Source organism: Osmerus mordax, chromosome 13 (genome assembly GCF_038355195.1).
Source record: "Osmerus mordax isolate fOsmMor3 chromosome 13, fOsmMor3.pri, whole genome shotgun sequence".
NCBI lineage: Eukaryota > Metazoa > Chordata > Actinopteri > Osmeriformes > Osmeridae > Osmerus > Osmerus mordax.
In genome coordinates this window covers 6,417,096-6,435,022 of record NC_090062.1, presented here as the reverse complement: position 1 = coordinate 6,435,022, position 17,927 = coordinate 6,417,096, and the positions used below count along the sequence as shown (strand labels likewise).

Sequence of the window (17,927 nt, the reverse complement as noted above, 5' to 3'; positions counted from 1 at the left end):
ATACATTTTGATTTGATTTCGTAACTTGATTCAAGCAATTGACAGTTTCAGTTGTAATGTCACATGAAAGGATGATGACATTCTTTTGGCCAGTGGAGTTCAGGTTAATAAGTGCATATCAGTTTATCGTTTTGGAGGAAGCTGCACTTTGTTTAAGTTGAGCTTTAAAAGATCAAAAAGATAATTTTGTTGTTTCTTTTTACATGGCTGTAACTAACTCTGTCCCACTTTTGTGAATGGCTTCTACTGTGCTATTTTCCTTAACAATTCCAGCATATGTAAACAATTTTAGGCTATTACAATATGAATGAACATACTTGAAATTATTTGTGTGTCTGAAGAAGATTGCAAAAAAAGGCATGTGTGTCTAAGCATTCCCTAATCCATACACCACCAGTCAGTCAGACAGCTTTATGCTTTCCAGTGGAGCTATGAGAGCAGGCCACCATGGCCTCATAGAGACTAAGTGTGGGTGTCGCTGACAAGTCAATGATTGGGGCGGAGGAAAACCCGCCCCCGTTGTCAGCCAAACACTCACTCCAATCACAGGGGGAGTCAGATTAATATTTTGATCTGCCATTGTAAACCAATCAGGCCTGCGTTGTTGCTCTTGTCATCCCTGGCAGAGGAAGTATGAATGGAGCACTTAGGGAGATGATGGGAGTCTGAGAGCAAACACTGCAATTATGCCAAAGTGGGTAAATGCAGCCTTTCAGAGCACCACTGCCTCCCACACACGCGGTCCGGCGTAGATATCCCTCCACACAGGTGCTTGAGGCGCACTGGTGTGTGTATATATACTGTATTTCCCTGTTGCTTTCTCACTTTGTCAGGTCTAAATGAAGTAGTTTAGCCTACATTTGTCCTCCCTTTCTACAATGGAGGGGAAAAAAACAGCCACGCTCAAATCAATACATGATTTTCTTTGTGACTGGCGTAGGCTATTGCTTCCTTTATCTTGAGATATGGCATGCTCTTAACACCCCCCCCGTCCCCCCGTCCCCCGTCTTCCTCACCTTCCCATCAACCATGAATTAACCAAACTGGATTGGCCTCATTGACCATCATTGACCATTAGCTCTTAAAAGATTACAGTTCGTAGAATTCAATATCACTCTATTCACCTTGGAACGTGGTTATGCTCTGCTGGGTGGATAAACATTTTAGCCTAATTATCTTAGCCGTCAGGATGCAATTGTAGCATTTGGCTAATTGAATAATAGGCGGTGTTTGGGCCCGGAGCGTGATTATCGGCCTATTACAGGGAAGACTCAGAGACTGGGTGGCAGTTAGTGTGTGTGTTTGTGCTCCTCACACAGGAGCAGGTCTTGATTCCAAAGCTGGAGTTGGTTTAATAGATTGAAGCAGGAGGTGTAGCACTGAGTCTGGCCCTGAGAAAAGGCCCATCGTCACCTTGTAATTATATTGTTCAGGCCGTTTCTTACCTCGTGAGCATGATAATGGGTATGGTCCCTAGCAGGAAAACACCAGAAGTCACTTATCCTAGAAACCCTCCCCGTACCCTGTCGCTATGCCTGTCTTAGGAAGATGACGAGTCATGGTCTGTGTGTCGTCTAACGAGTCATCAGAACCCTCTGGAGAGGGGCTTCGTATCACTCAGTCAGGACTCCCGTTGGGCTGCCTCGTCATTCAGATCCCAGGGTGAATCACCGCGCAATCACGCTCCGGCCCTGGGGACTAGACGAGGAGGGCTGCGTATTACTCAACCTTTCTGACGAGCTTTGATGAGTCCCTCTGTGTCATCCCCAAGTCATGCTTTGTTCTTTTATCTTAAGGTGTGTGATGAAAGGATGAAGGATGTGTTGGTTTCAAATAGTTTTGAGATTTCTGAAAAACTCAGGGAACTTGTGGAAGTTAAGGAACATAAAGATTTTCTTTCTTTGCCCAAAACGGGGGCTGGGGTGGGGGGTGGGGGGGGGGGGGTGGCGGGGGTGTTACTGTCATCCAAGAGGAACTATTCATCCTACCAGCCCTCTTCCACTGCCTTCATAATTGTTATTAGACAGTGTTTTCAAAGTGTACAGATGTAAGAATCTGTCTGCCTGGACCCAATATTGTTGAGCGGGGTTTTTGTCTTTGTGTCTGGTCCACCCACCTCCACGACTATGGATTTCTTTCTCCCTCATTACCAGTCCACAGAGATGGAGTGGGTGACAGTTTTTTTCCACTTGGTGGCTGTATCATGGGTTCCCTTTCCTCCCTTCCCCTCCACTACCCTCTCCCCTCCACATCCCTCCTCCTCCCCACCCCACCTGCGTTCGCACGCCCACTCACAACGAGAGGACATCCCAGTGGCACCACAGGTAGGAAGCGATTTGTTTGTTTGTTTTAGCGCTGCCAGGATTCCCTGGCTGTCTGGTTGTTTTGTGCCACCTTCCGCTCCATCCTCCGCTTTTTCCATCTCACCTCAGTGGTGGGGCTGGGCTGGACAGGTGACTAAGCAGTGAGTAACGGGAAGTGGAGGAATCCTCTCCTCGACTCCTCCTGTCCTCTCCTCTTCCCTCCCCTCCTCCTTTCTTCTTGGTATAATAAAGTTCAGTCACCTGGTTGTCTAGGGAGTAGAGCCAGACTGCTGCTGCTTTAGGAGGGTGAGGTGAGGAGAGAGGTGGATGGCCTGCCTGCTTTCCTTCCTGCCTGCCTGCCAGCCAGCGTGTCTACCTGCTTGGCTGTGTACTTACAGACTCACCTCGCTCCCCCTTGTGGATTTAACATGGCCTCCCCGTAGAGCACTTGCTCCTCTGCCAGTTCCTCTGCTGGTTTCTCCCAACACAAAACATTCGCTTTATTAGGAGATTAAATCACTTTGCTTTATATTATTGGGTCAACAAAGGTTGGGTGCATAGGTTTCAAATGTCAACATTGACGCCAAACATTTTCTCAAGTATTTTAGATTGAATATTTACAATACAGTGTTTCATGTCCATCAAAGCTGAGATGGACAGAAAAGGGCTCTCAGGCAAACTCCTTCATGTAAAAATAGCTCCAAACATGTGACGACAAGATGCATCAAGGACGAGAAGAAAATCTAGGTGGGCCACTGGATTATTGATAGGTTTAAGGTGAGTAGGCTACATATGTATGAGAGAGGGAGCAAGGAGTTTACTCCTGGGTAAGCTCGGGGCCCCCTCTGTGGGGCCCTGCCTGTGGTTCTCTTCACTCCTCCATTGTTTTCCGGAGCACGGAGTAGTGAAAGAGGAGGCTGGTGAATAATTGATCTCTGTAATTAAACACTCCAGCTAGGGACGTGGCGGCTGATTGACGGCCAGATATTAAGCCCTTGTCTCGTAAGGTTGCAGGTGTAGTCTGGGGTTATCAGTGGCCAGAGGAGTCTCTCTCTCTCCCTGGCTCATTACTTTCATGAGTAGAGGCGTTTCATGGCGGCGTTCTGGGGGCGTGGTGTGAAAGACAGTCTGGGACTTCATTAGCCAAATGGCATGGCTTTGGGTCGCCAGTGCACCAGGCGGTTAGGACCAGCAGAGCAGACAACCCCCTTGTGGGCGCTTCACCGAACACACCGTCCTGTTCCTCTCCGCCCGCCCGCCTGTCTGCCTGAGAGTCTGCCTGTCTGCCTGCCTGCCTGCCTTACCTGTCTGTCTGTCTGTCTGCCTTGTCTGGCTGTCTGCCTTGTCTGTCTGTGTCTACCTTTCTGCCTTACCTGTCTGTCTGCACACCTGCTTTACCTGTCTGCCTGCCTGCCTACCTGCCTTACCTGTCTACATGCCTTGTCTGTCTGTCTACCTGCCTGCCTCACAGTCTGCCTGCCTTATCCGTCTGTCTGCTTGTCTGTCTGTGTCTGCTTTATCTCTCTACCTGACAGCCTGTCTGCCTGCTGTCTGTCTATCTGCTGCCTGCATCTGTTTGCAGATCATGTTTCACTTGAATAACAATTTATATGGCAGGAATTAAGTGGCAGGAGAATCACCATAATAAACCAGATGAGGGTATTGTTTTAAAATTATACCCTCACTGGACAGGGCTTCTACACAACAACCATCAGTGCAGTTTTGATATGTTTAGTGAGAGCATGTGGGCCTGACAGCTTGCACATTGAGACTGTTTAGGATTTGATCTCAGTCCTTGTCTTTGCGCAATTTGAAAGAGCTGGTACTGGACGCAGACTAGACTGGTTTATTGATCATCATGGGCTCCACATTTGCTGCTGTTTGCTTGATGAGATGTCATCCTGAGCAATATGTGTGCTCCTCCTCATCACAGGGCTGAGGTGATGTCTTCTTCTGTGAGTGCACAGAGAGAAGCGAGAACGGACTGGGGAAGGGGGTGAGGGCTGTGGATATGAATGTGAGAGCTGCACCTGAAATCCAGTTTTAATAACTGTTATTTGAGCACTTGCTCACGGTCATACAAAATTGCTGAAAGTGGGAAAAATAAACAAAACGGAGTCTCTTCCAAGACACTGTAGCTGTGTTATTACTGAGGGTTTTATTACAATATTTACATTTGCGCCCTGTGCGTGAGCGTGGGTATGCTAATCAGATGTATGAGACGGCTAGATTGAGCGGATGACTCATCTCTGCAACATGTCCTTGATTGGGGTTTGTATGAAGGCTTGGAAACTGCATTACCTCAATAAGCTTTTAACTGTTATTGCGGTAGATTTCCATAACAAAGATAGTTATTTTTTGTTTTGTTTACTGGGAAAGTAGATGGTGAAGGCTGGAGATGGGGAAAAAAGGAGAGAGAGAGTGGGAGAGAGATTTTCACAAATATTTTCATGATCAAGGTTATTATTAATGAGTGTTTATTAAGGGTGGGGTGAGTAGGGGGTCTGGGAGAACAAGCTTCTGGCAGCTGGAGGTTTGGTTGTGATTGGGGTGTGATGTGTGTGATGAGATGGCAGGAAATGAAGTCTCCTCCTTCAACGGTCCACTCCCTTACTGTGTGAACAAAGCTTATAGTTCTCTTGCTATACAGTAGTATTGATACCATATGTAGTTCCAACGGTCATACACAAATGTTTTGAACTTGGCGACATGACGGATCACGTGCAGAGATGGCCAGTTTATGGAAAAACCTGCATTTCTGGCCAGATGGCTTGTACACATGCACACTCAGATGCAGACCTGTTCCTGTGTTGCTTCCTTTTGCGTCATTTTACTGACTCCCAAGTAAAGGGATAGATGGAGACAAAAAGACACAGACGAAGTGAGAGAGTGAGAGAGTAGGAGAGAGAGTGGGAGAGAGAGTGGGAGAGAGAGTGGGAGAGAGAGTGGGAGAGAGAGTGGGAGAGTGAGTGGGAGAGTGAGTGGGAGAGTGAGTGGGAGTGGGAGAGTGAGTGGGAGAGTGAGTGGGAGAGTGAGTGAGTGAGTGAGTGGGAGAGTGAGTGGGAGAGTGAGTGAGTGAGTGAGTGAGTGAGTGAGTGAGTGAGTGAGTGAGTGAGAGAGAGAGAGAGAGAGAGAGAGAGAGAGAGAGAGAGAGAGAGAGAGAGAGAGAGAGAGAGAGAGAGAGAGAGAGAGAGAGAGAGAGAGAGAGAGAGAGAGAGAGAGAGAGAGAGAGAGAGAGAGAGAGAGAGAGAGAGAGAGAGAGAGAGAGAGAGAGAGAGAGAGAGAGAGAGAGAGAGAGAGAGAGAGAGAGAGAGAGAGAGAGAGAGAGTGTGTGTGCAGTTGTTCCCTCACACCTGATTGACAAGCCCCAAAAGTTTGTGAACCCTAATTGAGTTATTTCATCATCGTATGTCCATTTGTGCTCCTGGAGGAGGCTCCCTTCAGGTGTGGACTGCGTACCTCCATCATTAGACAGGTTTGGTCGGTACAAATACTGTTGCATCAAGTTAAAATAAAAGTGCACTCAAGGTAAATAGACACATTTTATTCATCCAAAGTGTCACCTTTTGTAAACATAGGCTAATATTGGACTCTAAATATATATTAGCCTATGTGGTATCACACACAAACATGTTAATAGTTCAAATTTACGTTAATGGATAGCACTTGAAGTATAGCTGAGAGGCTTGATAAATGCGTCCTTTGTCTTTGCGTATTTTATCAAAATGTCCGTGCACTTAAGTGTTGTTAGTCCTCTCGGCAACAGCAATCAGCCCCCACACAGCTCACTCTCCCATGGGAAGGAGCAAATTGATTAATTAAATACATCACTAATTTATTTATTCATGTAAAACATTGCTTAAAATAGTCAGGATGAAAAAAGAAAAACGCTCTGTGTTCTTAATGATATACGCACAATGGAGAAAAAAAGACTGAGAGAATACAGTTACTCAGCAACACTCAACTTTTTTTTCTGTGAAGTGTTACTTAAACAGAAGATCCACAATTATAAAGAAACTGTTTGACAACTGTTTGAGTTCTTGTACTCAGCAGCATTAAATATAAATTACTACGGCTTAAAATGTGTGTCCTTGGGCTCCTGGAAGAGCCTAGTCGACAGACTTGGGTTGAGTACCTAGATCGCTAGGTACAGTATTAGGATTATTATTATGGACATGATCTGGTCTACGGTTATGGAGGAGGAAGGAGGGGGCTAGGGGGGCGGGGGGGGGGGGGGGGTTTAGAAAGGAGGGAAGATGGGAAGGTGAGTGGGGGGATGCATTACCCCCTGTGGTGCTGGGTTACACCTGGACTCGGTCATCCTGAACGCAGGAATAACGACATGCATATTCTCAGTCTGGCAGATGCATGGTGGGAGCAGGAAGCTGAAGCTGGTGCCCTGGTCCTCCAACCATCCATCACATACAGCACCTGTCTGCCTCACTCGGGGGGTGATGACTGCACAGATATTATAGGATCAAACTACCCATGGTCTCAGTGGTAGCTGCCAAAAGCACACCTAACCCATGGTTTTATGTATATAGCCCTCACTGGTCTTCTCCTACAACAGCCTAACTATTTTCAACACTGAGGTCTTTCAGACAGGGTCCTCTAGGTAAAAGCCCTTCGTAGAGCTGTTAGGCTGTTGCTTAGCGATGTTTACAGTAGTAGGCCTACCCCGTCTCTCCCTCAGTGCCCTCGGCCTGCGTGCATGTAGGAAACTGTCCTGCGAGGCTTACCATCTCCGCTTAAGTGATTGTGGCTTATTGTTTCTGGCGGTAGGTCATCTGTTTGCACTGTATCTGTGTCACTGCATGCTGTGTTCAGCTGAAGCTTCCGCAGAATAAACAGCGGACTGGTATTGAAATGGCTCCTGTTTGGCTTGTAGGTGGGGCTGGGTTGACTCTTTCATCCCCTCGGTACATGCCTTTATTGTTATAGCCCAGAAAACAGGTCTGAGGCGGAGCATGTGGCAGGTGCATCATGCGGAGCCTGCATTTCACTTCAAAGAAATCAGACAATTATATTATTCAAAGTCAGACATTCTGACCTTCGTCTTTTGGCCGGTTCTGCTGATTTACCCATGTGGCTCCTGGTCGCCGGGGAGCCATATTTTGTAACAATACCCACACCTTTGGGTGCCTTGTGAGTGAACCATACTGAAGTCGTAAGCTGATATTGGGGATAGTGCTTACCCCTGAAACAAAGGGCGCTGATGAAAATTGTCTAGCTCCACAAAATGGCTTGTCGTTCTGTCTGGAACTCCTCCCAAGCCCAACCGTACACTATAGATCACAGCTAACTTAAAAAGTACAAGAAGCGTAATTAATTCAACTTAATGTAGGCTTGGCTGCAGTTTTGGATCTTCAGAAATGTTGCTTACTTTATGCTTCACACACTAGTGCTCTAATATATAAAACAGTATACATTTGGTAGCTCTGTACTATTGTCAGTTATCACAGAAGTCAGCAAAACTTTCATACGAAATAAAAACTGTCTGACATCTCAGTTAGGTCTAACAGTCTAGTCTGTCAGGGTTTGAACTCGTTGAGGTACTAATGCACTTAAACCCCCCTCCCCCCTTCTAACAGATACACAGACTGGTGATGGACTGATGGTGGTGATCCTGTCTGTAACTGCCTGGGGGGGGGGGGGGGGTGTCTTTAATAGGGGATCTTTACACCGCTGTGATACACAGACTCCCTCAACTGTTAACGACCCCCCCCCCCCCCACACACACACACACCCCATCCATGCATTTCCCTTTCTTTCATAGCTTATTGTCAAAGCAGCCTTCAACTACCGGAAGCATCTCCTTATACACTTCTCTCTCTTTCTCTTTCTCTTTCTCTTTCTCTTTCTCTTTCTCTTTCTCTTTCTCTTTCTCTTTCTCTTTCTCTTTCTCTTTCTCTTTCTCTTTCTCTCTCTCTCTCTCTCTCTCTCTCTCTCTCTCTCTCTCTCTCTCTCTCTCTCTCTCTCTCTCTTTCATTTTCTCTCTATCTATTCGCAAGGTTTTCACAGGCAGCAAGATCTTCATTTAGCTTGCCTCCCCTTCACAGGCCCTAATGGACTTGGTCCCTGGCCTCCTTTGTCTTCCTTTAGTAGCACGGAATTCAGCTTCAGGAGACGAAGGCATTTCTCCCACTGCTTCTTTGCATTTTGTGAATATAGTTGTAGGATTCCGACCCAGACCCCCTGTCCTTTCAGGCAGCTTTCATTAGGAGCTGCTATATATAGTTTGTATTGTTTCCTTTGCACGCCTTGTTGACAATACTGTTACATTCTCTTATCCACGAGGCTAAGTGGAATCTTTTAGCATGGGCACCAGTGGAGCGCATAGTCATTTTGAATAGATACGCTGTATCATGTTTGACCCTGTTTCTCATTTGTTCTTGTTAAAATGAATTAAGAGGAGAGGGTCTGGTGTGGGTGTGTGTACATTCCTTTCAATCCTTTCCCTGTCTCCTCCAGTGTTCTGGAATGTTCCCTGTCTCCTCCAGCGTTCTAGAATATTCCCTGTCTCCTCCAGTGTTCTAGAATGTCCCCTCCTCCCGCTGGCATCAAGAAACATTTCAAACCCAAATTGCAACAAAAGTATTCTTTTTTTTCTTTCAAACAGGAGAGGAATCTGTTTGTCTTTTGTCTTTCTGGAATTCAACAAAGCAGTTTGACTTTTTTTGGAGAGACATGAAGAGAGCAGACAGTCCAGAGAGGCTGATGTCCAAGCCAGAATCCGGTGGACAGAACACATGTGGCCTGGAGTAGATAACGCAACCATTCCAAACTCTGGCATGAGAGAAAAGTTAGTGTATAATTAAAGTGTACTTGAACCCTCATCGTTTAAGAGGATTTTCTCATTCTCTCCTATTTTTCGGTCCTCCCCCGTCAGTACACAGCTGGTATGACTAACATCCTGTCTGTCTGCTGCTGAGACCCCAGTGAGACTGAGACCTTGGGTCTCTCATATCATCTCCTTCAGTTAGGATGTTGGAAGATAAGTGTCAATCTATTCATGACACACAGCTAGTGTATCAGTATGTTTTTATATATCCTGCATATCACTGTCCCTAACTCGCATATTGGTTGATTAAGCAATCTATAGGTGTGTGATGCACGTTTAATCAATTTATTTACATCAGTGCTTCTGTTATTTAATAATAGGAAAGAACTTCTAGAACCAGAGGCACATACATTATGGTGAGGATGATGATAATGATAATGATGATGAAAAGGCTTGTCTGCATGCATTCTGTAAATCACTGCCTGTGTTTTGAATAGCTGAGTGGCTCAGTGAATCTCCAACCTGCAAGGCAAAAACAGTGAGTTCATAGGAGGGGGGCGAGCGATGACTCATACACACTTAGAGGAGCTCACTTCTCTCTCTCTGCATCACCTGCAGTATCCAAACATTTCCTCGCAAGCTGTCATTCACTACTTCCAGAACCATCCGACACACGCAGTACGCACACACACATACGCACGCACAAATGCAAACACGTGCACACATACATCGGTAAATTATTCAACTTGGCAGTTTTCCTCCTATGATGTATATTTAATATATGGATACAACTTTTGTTTATCGCTGTCAACGGGGTAGGCCATTGTTTAACAGTGTTGTTCTGCTGACTGAGATCAGCCTGTGTGATGCACGGCAGGCGTTGGCTTCCCGGCAGAATGGAGTGTTTCCTGTAGAGTCTCCTGCGCCAGTCTCAGGACAGCCTCTGTGGGAGGCCAGCCTGACAGGAGCTTTATGAGTAGGTAGGCTGGGACGGGACTTGTCGATGGCACTGCTAACATCAGCCACCGTATCTGGGGGCGGTGATGGAGAGGTAAATCCCCCCCCCCCCCCCCCGACCCCCCCAACCCCCCGCCCCCCCCTGTCCTCCTCCACTCTTGTTGTGAGTCCCGGGGAATGCCTGCGGTCGATATGTCGTGATTGGTGAGTCTGCCAGAGGTGGTGGGCAGTAGGCACATTACAGTCTCAATCGCACCTATGAGACAATTAACTAGGCATGAAATTATGACAGTCACCATCTCAACACCCGGGCCAGACTCTACAATCCAGGCAGATGAATTATGAAGGGGGTTTCTAGAGGCGAGCAGGGTAGGGACAACTGAGAACTGGCGTTTGAAAGCTGAAAAATCTTTAAAGACCATCTTGCACAGAGTTTATTACTTGTAATGTGAAAACAGGGAATTGGGATATACTTGAGGGATTAAAAAGTACCGAATCATTATCATTATTATTATTATTACAAAGCATGTTGGGGATACGATTTGGTGAAGAAGAGGGTGGTTTATTGATTGATTATAGCAGAGTTAGTTCAGTCAACCTATGCTCCAGTGAGAAGTAACCTAGACAATGACCCAGATACTTAAGGCAGCTGTTTGGTCCTTGGCTATAGCTGTACTCTCACTTCAAAGGATTACCATGTTCTTGTCAGGACACGGGTTCCACTCATGGCTGGCCTCTTTGGGTTGGGTCTGGGTCTGGGTCTTGGTGTCTGCTGTGGGAGTCAGTGGGTATAGTTGAAGCACAGAGGCGGTACACTCCCATTAGTGTTGAAGTTAAGTGCACTGACGTGTTACTCCTGATGAGGATCAGCTGCAGCTGTATTCTGAGGGGAATGGTCTGAGAACCTACTCAGTAAACGTAATTTAGAAAACAAACAAGAAGGTTTGACGAGCAGTTCTGTCGTGTCTTCACAAGTCCCCCCCTCTGTCCCCCCCCCCTCTCAAAATAAGAGCCAATACCAATAATCTTGGCAGTTTTTAAAACACCTCTGAATGGGATTTGTTTTATTTGTTGTAGCTCTGCAGCATTCCATTCACAAAAGGGAGATTATCTTAGCATACAGAGGAAAACAGCCCTCTGGCAAGATTTTTTTTGAATCCCGCTGGAACACAGACACACACGTGCGTAGCGTGTACAAACAGGGGTAAGATTTAGGCCTTACCTATTCAGGTGGGTCCACTCAGGACTTGTAAAGGCAGGAGAGGCAGAAGACCACACATGTCAGCCACCATCTTGATTGCTATCAACATAATAACCTATTGACAGAGCGATAGCCTGAAGCTTTCTCCTCCTTTAGATAATAATGCTGCTCTCACCTGCCATCTGGTTGATGCACCAAGCCTTGACGTGTGGAACCAGTGGACGGCCTGCTTTATTCTGTTTGAACTCTAGGTCCCAGCTGCACATCTCTGTATGTCCTACCTGCCTACTCTTGATCAGATTAAGAAGACCCCTCTCAGTTTGAAACGAAGTAACCCAAGCACTACTCCCCCGCCCCTCCTTGTTCAGCACACACTTTACTTAATTAAAGACTGGACACGAGTAGTATAACTCATTTAGACTGTGTGCAAATGTGTGTTTAATAGATTAACGTGTATTTTTAACGGTAGTTTACAATGTCCTAATGGCCTTAACCAGTGCCAGCTGGCCGTCTGCCTCTCGTGCAGCCGAGTGAATCCATGGAGACGAGGTTGCCGCTCAGCTGTGTGACCCTGCAGCCAACCACAACCGCCATCATTCCTTCTGCACCATCACTACAGCCAGCACTTCTACCAGCCCTTACACATCTACCACCAGCGCCTCTACCAGCCCTTACACATCTGCTACCAGCACCTCTACCAGCCCTTACACATCTACCACCAGCACCTCTACCAGCCCTTACACATCTACCACCAGCACTTCTACCAGCCCTTACACATCTACCACCAGCGCCTCTACCAGCCCTTACACATCTACCACCAGCACCTCTACCAGCCCTTACACATCTGCTACCAGCACCTCTACCAGCCCTTACACATCTACCACCAGCACCTCTAACAGCCCTTACACATCTACCACCAGCACCTCTACCAGCCCTTACACATCTACCACCAGCACCTCTACCAGCCCTTACACATCTACCACCAGCGCCTCTACCAGCCCTTACACATCTACCACCAGCGCCTCTACCAGCCCTTACACATCTACCACCAGCACCTCTACCAGCCCTTACACATCTGCTACCAGCACCTCTACCAGCCCTTACACATCTACCACCAGCACCTCTACCAGCCCTTACACATCTACCACCAGCACCTCTACCAGCCCTTACACATCTGCTACCAGCACCTCTACCAGCCCTTACACATCTACCACCAGCACCTCTACCAGCCCTTACACATCTACCACCAGCACCTCTACCAGCCCTTACACATCTGCTACCAGCACCTCTACCAGCCCTTACACATCTACCACCAGCACCTCTACCAGCCCTTACACATCTACCTCCAGCACCTCTTTCAGCTGTTTTTACACATCGTAGAAGGGTATACCTGTTCATAAAGGAATGCAGCATAAGGGGTGCATAGCGTGAAGTGTGTAAATGCGCGTGTACGGTACATGGCATAAGCATGACACACCACGCTAATGCATCGGTATCACCCAGGAATCGGACAATTTTTTTTATGTGTACCACTGTGTAATTTGTCTAGACGTGAACTTTGAGTGACAGAGGGAAACGCAAACCCAGCACCCCCCGGTGCTGCCATGGCAACGGACGCGGTGAGGAAAGCGATCCTGTCGAGGTGGATCTGTCCCACTAATGGTCTGTCTGTTAGTGTAACAGGATCTGTCAAAACTCCCCTCAGCGACATTTTAGATGCTTCACTGTAACTGACCTGGGCTGGGGAGTCACAAGTAGGATTTACGTGTGTCGTCTCTGCTGCCTTCTCTCAGGTTCCTGTCCCCCTTTTCCTAATGAACCCAACCACAGGAAGAGGACCGGACATGACCGGATTTTCCATATGGTCATGGTCTACACATCTACATGAAACAAAGCAACTTTACTCATTGAAAACTGCTACTTGTTTAAGAGTTGTTGTTGTTTAACTGTTGTTAAACATGCAGGCTGAAGCACGTTCATTCTCCTCTTTGTGAATGGCTCGGCGTGAGAAAAAACGTGGTTGGCTGTGTGGAGATGTTACAGACTCTAGCTATAGAAGTCAAGAGGAATCCTATGGGGCACTGTTCTCAGCTCAACTGCCAACACGTTGCTGGCTCCAACTGCCACGCTCCAACCACTCCTAACTCTCCTCTCCCCTCTGCTGGGAAAGGCAGATATTACACACCCCGATGACGGAACACTCTGTCCTGGACATCCAACTGATGTGGGTGACTCTTCAGTCATCATGTCATTGTGCATGCTGCAGGCTACACGAGCTTGCCATGCTCGCTATGTTGTCTTATGGTGCTGTGCTGGCCATCCAACTATAATGCTGTCCAACTGCTTCAATATTAGGAAGTCTCGTCTTGTTCCATCAACACTCTTAATCAGAGTGGACATGATCTGGTCCTTGTTTTAATGGAGAGTGAAAGAGAGAGTAGATGAAGTCGAGAGACACAGCTAAAGTATACACAGATGGAGAGAAAAGTGATGTTTTATTCGGGCTGCGTTTTCTCCTGCTCTACTCTAATCCTGGTTGTCTCAGACCGACCAGTGAGAACTGTTCAGACAACCCTGTCTGAAATACCAATACGCACTGGGAAGGTACTTTTCCAGGTGAAAATGCATTAGCACACAGCAGTCAAATAATTCAAGATTGTATTTATATTCAGTCGTATTACTTTATGCAATTCTTGAACGAAGGTTTTGTGAGGTTTGAGGAAGATGGTGCCAGTGACTTCTTGGCTAGTCAAATTATGACTCTCCCTCCCGCGGGTAACTGTTTAAACAGTTGCCATGCCAACTGCTATATATGATGTGATTGGTGCTAGTGCAGGGCAAGGTCAGATGAAGTCTTTTTTTCTGACTTTAGCTGCTTTAGAACAGCTCTTTCAGATTTGTATACCTTTAGTGTAATAGGATTTTAATTCTGGCTGTTAGACTCCCATTGTTCTGTAGCCATGGCCAATATGTTATTTTTTTATGTTTTAATTATTTGCTGTAAACAAAGAACAGTAAAGGTGGTACCTGTATGACGTAACAGCCATAACGTGCATCAGATTCTCAACCGTCTAAAACTGCAGGGGGCTGATGATTCACAGGGATGAAGGATGGACAGGAATTTAGTCAATGAAAGAAATTCAGATAAACTTCTAGGCTCTTCCTCACAACATACTACTAAACAAAGTATACAAGACAACTTACATGGTGTTGCTCTCTGCGAGCACCATAATGACTCACTTCAGTGTCAGTCATCATTGCAAATGCCAAGCCCATTATAACCACATGCATCAGGGTGCTGTCTTGTCATTCTGCTAGCGTTGATGGCAGGTTGCTTAAAGAAGAAGACTCACAGGGAAGCATGGACGCTGTCCATGGTACACAACCAGCCTGGCCGAGCCTTTTGTCTAGGCACCTCTCCTCTGGCAAACAGACAATCAGGCACAGTTCAATAATCATACAACTCATCAGATGAACAAACAGACATTACTGGCACTAAGCTGAGATCTGGTCAACTTTTTGCATGTTGTGTTCTCCGCATACTTCTATCATTAAAACAAGTCCAGGGTTCATCGACAGGGAATGCCTGTTTTCTGGGCAGTAGCTACAGTAGCGTTGTGTGCCTGTTATTATGCACCATCCTCAGTGGTCAGGAAAGGGTGACATAATTTGATGTAGGTGTTAAATATGACCTGGTATGAATAAACAAAGCAATGTTCTCTGACGATGTAGAAAAGTACCAGGTGCTTATGGTACACCCTGACACACACACACACACACACATATATACAAATCCCCCCCCTAAGCAGCACACCGGTGTGCCTTCAGAAGGGTACCGTGTCGCTACACCTTTTCGTAAAAAGCCTGTCTACTTTGCAGCGTTTGGAATTTTTTTCTTCTATTTTTGTTGTGCTTCTCTCTTCCCTAGTTTGTATTGAATGGCACAACAGGCAAGTTCATTATGCAAGTGAGTCATCCTTCTGGCCCACACCCCTCCTCATCTGCTGCTGTGCCCTAGGAGGGAGAGGCAAACGGCATTGATCACCTCTCCTCTCACACATGCACGCACACACCCCACCTCCAACGTCACCATCGATCGGCATGGTTCATGTGTTTTGTCGGGAACGGTAGGCATCTCCTATTGTGTCATTTTCCATCTGTTTGCCACCAAAAATACTTTTTTCTTCCCCCAGTGCAGTGCAAGTCTGGATCTGGAGCCATAGAAACGTGACTGCAGTGTTTTTTTCCCTCTTAATCCAATCCACAGTTCGTTTACAATTTCACTGAAACGCAACAGGAACACACCAGGCATTACTCTACACTTAGAAGTGCAAGGTTTCAATTGTTACCAGTTAGCCGTGACATTTTTTTCAGGGACGGAGCAGCGACTCCCTCATCTTTGCCATACCACAACCACAATGAACCCACACAATATCCTCAACAGATACAAGCTCAATACATGACGATTGAATCTGTGAGTTACTAAACTTTTTTGTGGAGATTATTCCACAGCGGGTGAAGGCCTCCTACGTATTGAGCTGTTTGTGTGAGAAGTTCAGGCTCCTGAAACTGTAGTTTGCCGGTCACAAATCAAAAGCAAGTGACGCACACAGAGAGAGGGGGAGAGTGAGGGAGAGAGAGAGCGAGAGAGTATCTCCCACAAGGGGATGGATGGCGCACAGAAAATGAAAGCTCTCAGGATCTAAGGAGAGCTCTAATAAAAGCCACACCCAGTGACAGTCTTAACCCCCTGTCCTATGCTGCCTTCAGTCCTTCTGTTCATCATTAATTGTCCTTTTCCTCCCCTCCAGCATCTGGCTCTAGACTGGTGGGACTATTAACTGTCTGTGAATGCACTGTGATTATCACACAGTTATTCAGCTATAAAACCCTACGCCGGAAAGGGTTCTTTCCGTTTTAAAACCCCCGTTATGTACAGTAGCATGCAGCAGGGCTAGGGTTAGCCCCTTGTCACGTACAGTAGCATGCAGCAGGGCTAGGGTTAGCCCCTTGTCACGTACAGTAGCATGCAGCAGAGCTAGGGTTAGCCCCTTGTCACGTACAGTAGCATGCAGCAGGGCTAGGGTTAGCCCCTTGTCACGTACAGTAGCATGCAGCAGAGCTAGGGTTAGCCTTCATGCTTAGTCGGTTTGTCAGTTCATCTAAACGTTGTATCCATGATTGATAAGGTCATCCTGAAGGGCTGTTTCTGCTATTTGAAAGAGATGTTTAGAATGACTCGTGCACCATTCACAGAGGAGATGGAGCTGAAGAATGAGGAGAGAGAGCGAGAGAGAGAAAATATGATTTTCCCTGAGAATAATCAATGTCTAATTTTTACAGGCACAGCTGCACAGCAACAGTTAACAGAGATATCAGATAGTGGGCTGGTAACACTACTGTTGTTTTAAGATTTTTGCCTCGCTATGTCTTGAAGTTCGGGACTATTAAATTACACTTGAATCAATACCTGAGGGGTTGATTTGAAAAGTAAAATGGGAAATTCAACTTTTTTAAATTGATCTTTTTATTTTTTATAAGTCATTCAAGCGAATAGCCCTTTTCAAGGTGTCCAATCATCTCCCCTAACAGATGAAAAGAGAGAGACATAGACCGACAGGAGGTGGGGAGGGGGAGGGGCTAGTCAGAGCCCAGCCTGAAGACTCCACAGGGAGAACTAATTGTAAATGTTTACACAATGAGTGTGCTATTGGGATAAGTCTTTATTGTTCAGTGGCATTTTATTTGTCAGTACATATAGTGTGAAGTGTGGGTGGGTGGACAGTGCCTGGGGAATAGGGGATGGAGTGCAAGCAGCTAGGACTGCAGGCTTTGCGGGGAGAGATCTTAACAGGAGGGGCAAGCAGAATGACTCACACATTGACACCCAAAAGCTGTGAGTCTTCACCAGCTCTCTAGCTAGTGAAGTGTGTGTTTGGGACACACCAATCTAAACATCCCAAAACAGTGATCCCCCTCAGCATCCTTTGGGCACTTCAGCTCACAAATGTCACACCCGTTTTCACCTGTCCACCCACTTCCTTTGCCATTCATCGTTTGATCCCTCCCCACAGGTGTTCCTAGACATGACCTTTGGGGGTGGGGGTCACACCAAGGCCATTGCCAAAGCGACCCCAGATGTGACAGTACTGGCCCTAGACAGGGACCCCACCGCCTTCTCACTGGCCCACCAACTGGCTGAGGAGCACAAGTAAGTTCCTTTTTGTGTGTCATGCTAAACATCCACACACACACACACACACACACAGAAGCACACAGTAGGGTACTGGACTGTGCATATGCCCCCGTCTTCCTCGTACTCCCCACATGCCCCTGATGTATACATGCCCTTGCACCCAAGGCCTCCTCCACCTTCTCTGTGTTTTGCTGACAGATATTCATCACTGCCTCAGCATTCTGGTTTTTACAATTCCCTTCCACTTCCCCCCACGCCTAGTTGGGGGGCCCTGCGCGTCATTTGTCAGAGAGGGGGCCCACGTCTGCGCTGGTGTGTGCGAGATGCAGCCACCCACAGAGGTTCCGCCAGATAGGAGTGGGTGGAAAACAGAGAGGAGAAGCCCAGAGAAGTTAAAGAGGAGAGTGGGTGGGGGGAGAGAGAGAGAGAGAGAGAGCGGAGGGAGACACCAGGATGTTTAATTAGAGAGAGAGGGAGTATGTGCGGGAG

General features: G+C 46.8%; 2 protein-coding genes across 2 annotated transcripts in view; both read left to right on the top strand.

Annotated features, from left to right (window-relative positions):
* Window positions 1-17,927, top strand: part of mettl15 (methyltransferase 15, mitochondrial 12S rRNA N4-cytidine) — a 32,564-nt gene that overhangs the window by 1,886 nt on the left and 12,751 nt on the right. Inside the window, exon 3 of the mRNA XM_067249147.1 lies at window positions 17,317-17,453. Within this exon, the coding sequence (XP_067105248.1) occupies window positions 17,317-17,453 (137 nt within the window). The remainder of the gene's footprint in view (window positions 1-17,316; window positions 17,454-17,927) is intronic.
* Window positions 11,515-12,622, top strand: LOC136955651 (uncharacterized). Its single transcript, XM_067249388.1, has 2 exons — window positions 11,515-11,572; window positions 11,820-12,622. The coding sequence occupies exons 1-2, from the start codon at window positions 11,515-11,517 to the stop codon at window positions 12,620-12,622; spliced, it is 861 nt and encodes a 286-aa protein (XP_067105489.1).

Bases quoted from the DNA above. Each gene is read 5' to 3' on its own strand.
- LOC136955651 (XM_067249388.1), top strand. From the start codon at position 11,515: ATGTCCTACCTGCCTACTCTTGATCAGATTAAGAAGACCCCTCTCAGT. The intron at 11,573-11,819 runs GTAACCCAAGCA...GTGACCCTGCAG, and splicing joins CCCTCTCAGTTTGAAACGAA to CCAACCACAACCGCCATCAT.